Source organism: Rhinopithecus roxellana, chromosome 15 (genome assembly GCF_007565055.1).
Source record: "Rhinopithecus roxellana isolate Shanxi Qingling chromosome 15, ASM756505v1, whole genome shotgun sequence".
NCBI lineage: Eukaryota > Metazoa > Chordata > Mammalia > Primates > Cercopithecidae > Rhinopithecus > Rhinopithecus roxellana.
In genome coordinates, this window is record NC_044563.1 from 124086136 (window position 1) to 124096412 (window position 10277).

The window sequence follows — 10277 nt, forward strand, 5'->3', positions numbered from 1 at the left end:
TGAAGATATTATAAGGTAGAAAATACATTTCTTGTGGATTCTAAAGATAAAACACAAGACTTCAAAGAAATGTTGCACTTTTAGCTGGCAATTCAGGCTATGCTTCAGACCCTGTAGTGGAATGGATTTATTCTGCCTCTGCCCTTGAGACTAGTTTAGGGGAAAAGTTTGAGGAGCGCTGAACCAATGGAATTACTTGAAATATGACACAGTGTGTTGACTTGGTTTCAAATCTTCAGCAGTTGGAGCATCTTGGCTTACCTCAAATGCTAGAAATACGGTAGCACTTGTCATTCCAATCCCAGCCAAGGGTCAAATGCTCTATCACACATGGAAGCTAAAATAAATTCTAGAAGTTGTTTTTGAAGTTGACTTAACTTTATTCACATGATAGCTGTAAGGGCTGACAAAGACTTGCTCTAACATTCCTTCTGGCAGGTTGAATTAGAGTTTGGTTGCAGACCATGTGGGTTGAAGGGATGTGTGGTGAGACAGATCAGAGGCTTGTAACAATCCTACATCATCATGAATACAGTTTAATTTTAACTTGTGGCTTGTCTAACACATTTTCAGTTAAGAGCTGGGGAATAAATCTAACATTCACGGGCAAACACTTGGCAGCCCTTGGGAGCAGCATCTTTAGAGAACACATAATCAATCCTAGCACTACGCCATAGCAGACATTGTGAGTGCAGGTCACAGGTGCCCTCGGGTGGAGAACGGCATCCCATGACAATGACAGCAGTGGGGTCTCAGGGCATAGAGCAGGCAGCTCCAGAGCATCTCAGTCAATCCCAGGAGAATGGCATGGCCTCTCAGTACTGATAGGACCTCACAAGGAGCCACATAAGAATAACCGTAATCAAGACAATAGTGAAGTTGAGAAACAGCTCCCGGGTGTTTATCCCCATTTTCCCAGCGGCTTGGTGAGAACTTCAGGCAGACTTCTGAGGGCACACCAAGAACCTCTGGCTTGTCCTCACCTCCTAATAAAACATAACAAAGAAAACACAAGGAGATTAATGAGCATTCCTGTATAACAATGCTCGTCCTTTCCTCAAAGGAAACAGAAGTGTTGTGGAAAAGGAGAGTGTGATGGGCTAAATTGTATCCCCCAAAAATCTACATGTCAAAGTTGTAGCCCACAGTATCTCAGAATGCAACTGTGCTTGGAGATAGGGTCTTTTAAGAGGTAAATAAGTTAAAATGAGGTAATTAAGGTAGGCCATAATCCAATATGACTAGTGTCTTTATCAGAAGAGATTAGGACACAGACACAAACAGAGGGGAAGACTATGTGAAAACACAAGGAGAAGATGGGCATTTACAAGCCAAAGAAAGGACTCAAAAGAAACCAACTGTGTCAACACCTTGATCTGGGACATGTTGCCTCCTGACTGTCTTTGGACTGGAGACTTCCCTGAGTCTCCAGCCTACCAGCCCACCAGCCCACCCTGCAGATTTTGGACTTGCCAGTCTCTGCAATCACACAAGCCAATTCCTTAAAAACAGACACCAATCCCCTCAACACAACACATTCAATTAGTTATGTTTCTCTGAAGAGCCCTAATGATTACAGACAGCCTAATTTTTCTGTCTAATGTCATAAAGACCACCATTTTTGTCCTGATTTTTTTCCTGTGATGATTGTATTGGTGCTTTTCATAAAATGTGAAATATTACATTTTTCTTTCTCCAACTTCTGTGTGTGTTTGTGTGTGTGTGCATATGCATGTGTATACTTTTCTTAAGAGTATCAATAAGCAGGGGTACCAAAACAGAAAAACTTTATGGTTTAGTATTGTTCTTGCTTTGAATTACGTAGGTAAGTGGGATGCCGTAATCTTTCAGGCCTCAGACTGCTGTAGGTCTTCATCTAACTCTACAGAAAGCAGAAAGTACTTTCAACAGCTGCATGGCCTCTGACAAGTCCTGCATTGGGCACACAGCCTACTGGGATCAACCAAAAGCCCCTCGCATAACAGGCATTCAGCCCAAAGAGCAAGTGTTAACTTCATGGGTACTTCTATTTCAACAAGGGCTTGTGCCAGCTGTTTTTAGTCAGGTCCAGGATGTGCCTAGATCGTAAACATTTCAAAGAGCAGGGATGGTATCTTCATAGTATGTACAGATTGTCCATACAGGAAATCATACTTTGAGAACATATGCAATGAAGTCATCAAATTATTGTCTTCAGTGAGATAGTTTAAATTGCACATTATTCAGGCAGTCCAAATGAAATTAAAGATTTATGAATTTTGGATAATTAGGATATTTATATCTTAGATATTTAGGGCCAAAGTCTACTGTAGAGTGAAAGTTTAGGGAGAAAAGGTGTTTTGTTTGTTTGCTAAAGTTGAGAGTTCAAGAGGCTGAAAGGGTTGTTAGCAAGCTTTTGGTCTGAGTGGTATTTTTTAACTATCTAACATGACTGAATTATTAATTGTAATTACTGTATTGATTATATTATCAATGGACCAAATTATTAATTGCATAAATGCCAAATGATTAATCATTTTTCATATTGTGTAACTGGCATAACATACAGGTTCAGCCAGGCATGGCAGTGGGTACCCGTAGACCTAGCTACTTGGGAAGCTGAGGTGGGAGGATTCCTTGAGCCTAAGAGTTTAAGACCAGCCTAGGCAACATAATGAGACCCTGTCTCAAAAAAAAAAATACAAGTTCAAATCAGATGGTGCCAACCAGCAAATATATAGCCAAATGATGACAGATTTATGTTTCATCTCCCTTTTAATTGTTATCCATCTTTTAGACCTCAGCATGAAGGAAATAGTAAATTGCCAATGAAAACCATCACAAATGGCTGGGCATGGTGGCTCATGCCTCTAATGAGCACTTTGGGAGGCTTGCACATTATTCAGGCAGTCTAATAATGAGTGGGAGGATCACTTGAACCTAGGTGTTCAAGACCAGCCTGGATAACATAGCAAGACCCTGTCTCTCCAAGAAAATAAAAAGGGGAAAAAATAGAAAATCTTTACAAAGATTTGCTTGGAGAAGAAAGTAAACAGAAGAAAATGACTAGATCAAGGAAAAAGGATTTATGAGAATGTACAAAAGAGCAGAGGAGAACAGAAAGGTAATGAGTCTTACCAAGGTGCCTGGAGGCAAAGGAATGAGAAATGAAGACAGACTCTTTCTTATAGACTTATCAATGAAATAAAACCCTAGTCCAAATGTCCATTTATTTGGGTAAGTTCTCAAGAAATGCAGAAAATATGAAGCCTGGCTTATAATGATCAAAACAATTCAATTCAAGGAGGGCAAAACAACAGTACCACTAAATCTGCCTATTAAATTAAGCTGTTAAGTCACAGGAATCATGGATAGTGATCCAACAGGATATACTCAGAAAATGAGAAAAATACTATTGAAAGCTGTTCCACAGCTCTGTTCATGTTACCTTCACAACAACGCAGGCAAGTGTTACTGCAGTTATTCTCAAGATTGCAGCTGAGAAACTGACTTTTAGAGAGAGGAGATTAAGATGTTTGTGTAATGACAGATAACAAGTTAGAGGCAAAGCTAGAATTAGCAGACTGGGACTAGTTACTAGAATTGTGGTCACTTCCTAGGAGTTATGACACAATGGAATTATCACTGCAATTAACTGGCCTGGCTAAACCAAGTTAGCATAAATTTTCTACCACTATGGAAAACAATTTGGCTTTCTTAGAATTAATGGTGAAAATGTTCATTCTCTAATATCTAGCATTTCACTTCTACCTTAAGACATTCAAGGACGTGTGTGCCAGGTTACATAAACAAAGAGGTTCACAGCAATATTATCACAATAACTCCAAACTGGAAACAACTCAAATGTTTATCAACAGCAGAATGGATGATAAATTGTGGTATATTCATACATTTGAATTTTATAAAGCAAAGAAAACGTATGAACTGTAGCTACACACAAAATGGGTAGATCTCACAAATATAACTGTTGGGTGGAAGAAGAATTTACAAAAGAAACAGAATATGACTTCATTTATATGAAGTCAAAAATAGGGAGGTTAATCATATTGTTTAGGAATGCAGACATAGATGGTCAAACTATAAAGAATAACAGGGACAAGAGGATCCCAACATCTGAGGCAGAAGGGCAGAAGGGGGGTTGATCAGGAATGGGCTTCTGGGTGCTGGCAATGGTCTGTTTCTTGACCTGGATGATAATTATAGAAGTGTTGCCTTTTAGTTACTGTTTAAACTGTATATGTTTGCCGGGCGCGGTGGCTCAAGCCTGTAATCCCAGCACTTTGGGAGGCCGAGACGGGCGGATCACGAGGTCAGGAGATCGCGACCATCCTGGCTAACACGGTGAAACCCCGTCTCTACTAAAAAATACAAAAAAAAACTAGCCGGGCGAGGTGGCGGGCGCCTGTAGTCCCAGCTACTCGGAGGCTGAGGCAGGAGAATGGCAGTAAACCCGGGAGGTGGAGCCTGCAGTGAGCTGAGATCCGGCCACTGCACTCCAGCCCGGGGGACAGAGCAAGACTCCGTCTCATAAATAAATAAATAAATAAATAAACTGTATATGTTTATGCACTCTTTACATTTTTTTCAGTCATTTCTGAATTAGCAGGCTACCCATCACACTTCTTTCCTTCTTGGGATTTACGTCTTGCTACTTCTTGCACTTTAGTGGTGACCTTAAGTATTTATTATTTTATGTGACTTTAGAAGAATAAAACATAAAGAGTTAAGGTGAGAATTTCTAGTGAATTCAATTCAATCAACACATATACTAACGGTAAGGTGTGGTGTGAACATTCCTTTCACACACATTTATACATGAACCAGTTAGGCAGAAATTCAGATCAGCCAAATTCCATTTTTCTGCTGTTAACCCATAAAGACACTTTGGGTTTTATTTTAAACATTCCCTGAAGTCAAGGTCATGCCATATGATCCAGTGATTGCAAGTGGATGAACTAAAACCCAAAGAAGCTCTGAATAAATTGTACAGGAAGTTTGACATTGGTTTTCTTTGAATGGAGACTTAGAGAAGATAGCAAACAGACCTTCTTCCATAATACAAAAAAAAAATTTTTTTTTTTACCAGGAAGGGAGAAAATGCATACCCTTAGGAGAAAGAAAAGGAAAACAGAAAGCAGTAGTATTCACTTTATACCTTAAGGCATGCTGTATACAAGGGGCATTGCCTATTTCATTAAGAAATGTAAACATTCCTCTGCCTTTCTCATTTGCAGCTTGTACACACACACACACCGTATGCTAAGCATAAAAATCCTGCAGTTACCTGAAGAGGATCAAAGACACACCCTGGCTATAGCAGGTTTCTCCTCGCTGTCTCCAACTTCAGCTCCAACTCCTTCTCCCCTCCCAGGCTGTCTGGACTCCTGGACTCTGGGCAGTGCCTAAAGTAGTCCGTGGAAGCTGGCAATCACTGTGATGTCACTGATGAAGCATCTCAAAAGAACACCCTCCGAAGGTTCGAGGCTATTTGTGTTCAGTGGGACATGGGAATATATTGACTAAGACTCTGTTCCTTTGGCTGCCAATTTGCCACTACCAGGATTTAAAAACCTTCTGTTTCCAGTTGACTTTTAGTGCAATTGATGTGGGTTTTAAATGTATCTTTTACATCTTCGTGAATATCTTTAACATGTCTTTAAAACATCATAAACCAAGAATGATAGACTAATTTTAACTAATTGATGCTGCATTTGACTGCTCTCCCTAGTCAGCATGTGAGGTATAAAAATGTGACTTCATTTTACCACCCATATCTTTAGTTATTTGAAATGTGAAGAGTTTGCTGCTTTATACCCACACACAAGCACAGCCATACACACACACACACACACACACACGCTCCAGAATTCAATAGGCATCTTTAGCTCTTTCAAAACTGACTTTAATCCAAGCAGTGAAAGCTATCCCTCAGTCACCTGCTCCACATAACTTTCCAGCTAAGCTGTGCGTTGCAAGTTTACACGTGGATCTACAGTTTCATCTGAAACAGCCGAGGAAGTCATGGTTTGTATATCTCTGTCAATAAATTAATAGAGCAGTAAACTCACACAGTTCAACTCAGTTATTTGGATAGATTGGTTGTGAAAGGAGAACTGGGTAAAATTAGTGGAAAATGTGAATTATAGAATATATCTGAATGAAAGACAAGTATTATATAACTTTCCAATACAAACATTGACTAAAATTAGACTAAGATGAGTTTGTAACCAACATGTCACATGTTTGGAGCCCCTGAAGTGTTTAATTAGACTTGAAAGCAGATCAATTAAGTACTTTAAACATGACCCTAGCAATTGTGTTTGCTCAGCAGATCCTTTATAGATAATAGAGGAAATCTCCCCCTCTGAATTCCCAGTTAGGGTCAATCAAAATAATGCATTCCCAAAAGGCATAAACAAACGAAATTCTCTATGTAGTTGTGCCCATAGTGAAACCTTTCCGTCCATTCCTCATACCCCAGAGACATTACCAAAACAAGACTTTCCATTTCATTTCCTCATTTTAACATAAGCTTAGCGATGGATAATCTTAATACAACATTCTGTCGCCACTTGTCTTGTGAAAAGAGAGCTTGCTGAAGTGACAGAGAGTGTATAATAATTATAGTGCAATCGAACATTGGCAGTTATCTGTTGCCATCTGGCAAACTCCTTGAATGTAGTCAGAGTGCTGTCTTCTGCCTCGAAGCTCTCACCAGATTGTTTGCCAGGCTGGGAATGTTTTCCTAGTTACCAAGCCACACCTGTCTCTTTTTGTAACCACTCAAAATTATTTTTTGTTGAATTAAAAAGCTATATATTTATTGTAGGACATGTGAAAATATATTAAAGTATTTAAAATTCTTAAATTACTTTTAATCTCATCACCCAAAGGGAAACAAAAAAAAAACTTTACTTTTTTTTTTTTTGAGATGGAGTTTCGCTCTTGTCACCCAGGCTGGAGTGCAGTGGCGCGATCTCAGCTCACTGCAACCTCCGCCTCCCGGGTTCGAGCAATTCTCCTACCTCAGCCTCCTGAGTAGCTGTGATTACAGGCATGCACCACTATGCCTGGCTAATTTTTGTATTTTCAGTAGAGACGGGGCTTCACCATGTTGGCCAGGCTGGCTGTGAACTCCTGACCTCAGGTGATCCAACCATCTCAGCCTCCCAAAGTGCTAGGATTATAGGTGTGAGTCACTGCGCCCGGCCTACATTACTTTTTATTCATCTGTTTGAGGCTGCATAGGCACAATCTCAAATTCCCAGGATATTTTTGGTAAAAGAATCTGAAACCTGAAAACTTTTTTCTTAATTCATCTGGAATCAAATTACTTGTAGTATATCATGTGTTGGTATTAGGTTTATGGGATGAGCATTTATTTTGTACATGTCAGATTATGAATTAGCTCTACAATATTTAAAATGTTAAATACGAAAGAGAAATGTTAACATATCATCAAAACAGCTCTCCAGTGCTGTCATTTCGTTGAATTGGTCAATTTCAAAGTAACTTAGAAGAAAAATTCTACTTCTTATTTGACTGAATCGATGGGTCCGTCCGGTTTGCCTCATTTAAGCATGTCTAATGCTGCACAAAGGACAACTGTGCCCAGTGCATTGACAAATTCCCAGACTTGATTAGCTTCTGAAAATTAGTGGTTTCTTCTGTGATGTCAAGAGATTGGGATTACACTTGGAATGTAGTTGTCACTAGTTTAGCCTTACCCCCTCCAGAAACACGTGCAAGCCGCCCCAAATCACCTGACAACTATTCAAAGGCATAAGGAGGGTTTAACCCTCAGGATCTGCAGGTCTGCTAAAAAATAAAAATAAAAAATAAAAAATAAAAATCTTGTTTCCTGCAAGGAACCAAAATAAAATAAAAATAAAATCAACATTATTTTTAAAAAATCAATATTATTGTTTCTCATTTAAGAAGTTGAGAATGGCAACATTTCAGACCTCAGTACCAAAGCAAATTCATCCCTTGCAATTAACATTACCTAACTCTGCTAATACTTTCCTTCCTGAGAGCAATTCCCGTGACTTAGCAGCATTCATTTCATATCAACTTTCTTTCAAGATACTTCTCTGCCCATTGGCAGGACGACAATCTAAATAAACTTTGACATTATTTCTCTGCCTATTAATCTAGAACTTAGCCAATGGCCAAAAACGTTAAGAAAACAACATTCACATTGACACTGGCACTGAATCTCTAATTGATATTTATCTCCCCTCCACCATCACCATATACATTCTCATGTGTAAAAATGGCATCCTTTGAGAATCAGTGCTGAGCTCTTGTGCCTGATTGATTAGTTGCTAAACTAGCTCATTTCATGTACTCCCCTCTTCAACCCACCTTTTTACTCTGAGAACTGAAAAGTGAAGACCTATGTCAGTCCTAGAATTCTACAAGTCTGCAACATGATGGGAGAAGTCAGCAAGGCCTTGATGAAGGCGATAAGCTCTTAGCACATCGCAGTATCGAGCATGATCGTCTCAGTGGCCTTCTCATTTTGCCATCTTCACATCCAGCTGGTCATGGAGCTGGGGAAAAAGACAGCAGCAGCTTTCTGCTATTCTCCCTCACTTTCCCAAACACATGAGTGAGCGCATGCCCAGAGAGAAAAGAAAACCCTACTTCTTGAAGTTTTCTCCATGTCACTATTGCCACAATCATCATCTAAGCCCTGCCCTTCTGGCCACAGGGAAAGCCCATGTGCAAGTCATGAAGAAGCTTAAGTGGCCACTGGCAGGTCGACACAATACTGCTAATTCGAACACTTTAGCCCAAGCCACCTGTGGGAAAGTGGAAAGCAAATGGACCTTGAAGTGACGAAAGCCTGTGTTCATATTCTAAATTTTCCACTTACTGAGTAACATTAAGAAAATGATTTATCCTTTCTGGGCCTCAGTGTCCCCATCTATAATATGATAATACTAATATCCTTCAAAGATTTGTGGTCAAGAGCCAATTGATAATGTAAGTAAAATCAACTTGTTCCTTTTCATCACTAAGATTTGATACTACACCAATGTGTGTAAAAACAAGCACAGAGCCTGCGGGGTCATAAGTTAAACGATGCTAGTTGCTTGGGGTTTTTTCAATCCTAATCATTAAAAGTAAATAAATAAACAACAAGGAGGAACTCCTTTCTCTTAGACAAGTACAAAGCTTCTCTTTTCATTTATGACCAAAGGAGAATGGGTTGAGTGTCACTTCATCTAAAAATTCTGTGAAACATTCACTAATATAAGGACTGACTTTAGCCCAGACAGTCAATGGAGTGCATGGAGTTGAAACAAGCTTGACTTTCTTGACTCTCTCTCTCTCCTGCCACCTGTGTGTCCCCCAGATGCTGCCCTGTCCCTCAGATGCTGCCCCTCCACTACAGAGCAGAGGGGATGCACAGCAGAAGGCCAAGTCATCAGCTTTGCCATTACTTCTGCAATTGTTCAACTGGTATCAAGTAAACAGTACTAAATACACAGCATTGTTCTAGTCACACAGGAAATAATAATGACACAGAGTAGGGCTACTGCCCCTCAAAAGAAGAAGATTAAGAAAAGTAGACACTATTCATAGTAGCCCAGTTATGGAATTAACCTGTGTCCATCAACAGATGAATGGATAAAGAAAGTGTCATCTATATACACAATGGAATACTATTCAGCCTTTAAAAAGAAGGAAAATATTGGAGAACATGATGCTAAGGGAAATAAGCCAGACACGACAAATACTGCATGTTCTTACTTATATGTGGAATCTGAAACAATCAAACTCATAGAAGCAGAGTAGAATGGTGGTTACAGAGACTGGGGAAAGGGGCGAATGGGGAGATGATGGTCAAAGGATATAAGGTCTCAGGAAGAATAAATATATTTTAGGTCTATTGCGCAGGATGGTGAATATAGTTAATAACAGTGTATTGTATGTTTCAAAACCACTAACAGTAAATTCAAATGTTCTCACCATGAAAAATGGTATTTGATGTAATGTATATGTTAATTAGCTTGATTTAATTATTCCACATTTAGTACCTTATAAATATCTACAACCACCAATTGTCAATTTACAATAAAATTAATTTTTTTTAAAAGGGGTGGCCAGCCGCGGTGACTTATGCCTGTAATCCCAGCACTTTGAGAGGCCAAGACGGGTGGATCACTTGAGGTCAGGAGTTCAAGACTAGCCTGGCCAACATGGTGAAATCCCATCTCTACTAAAACAAAAATTAGCCAGGCATGGTGGCACATGCCTGTAGTCCC

The 10277-nt window shown here is 39.5% G+C and overlaps 1 protein-coding gene across 1 annotated transcript; it reads right to left on the minus strand.

Moving 5' to 3' along the window:
* Nucleotides 1-359: 359 nt before the first annotated feature.
* SLN (sarcolipin) lies at nt 360-5398 on the minus strand. Its single transcript, XM_010360855.2, has 2 exons — nt 5285-5398; nt 360-986 (listed from the first exon to the last, which is right to left on the minus strand). Exon 2 carries the CDS (start codon nt 909-911, stop codon nt 816-818), a length of 96 nt encoding a protein of 31 aa, XP_010359157.1. The 5' UTR covers nt 912-986; nt 5285-5398; the 3' UTR covers nt 360-815.
* Nucleotides 5399-10277: the final 4879 nt, after the last annotated feature.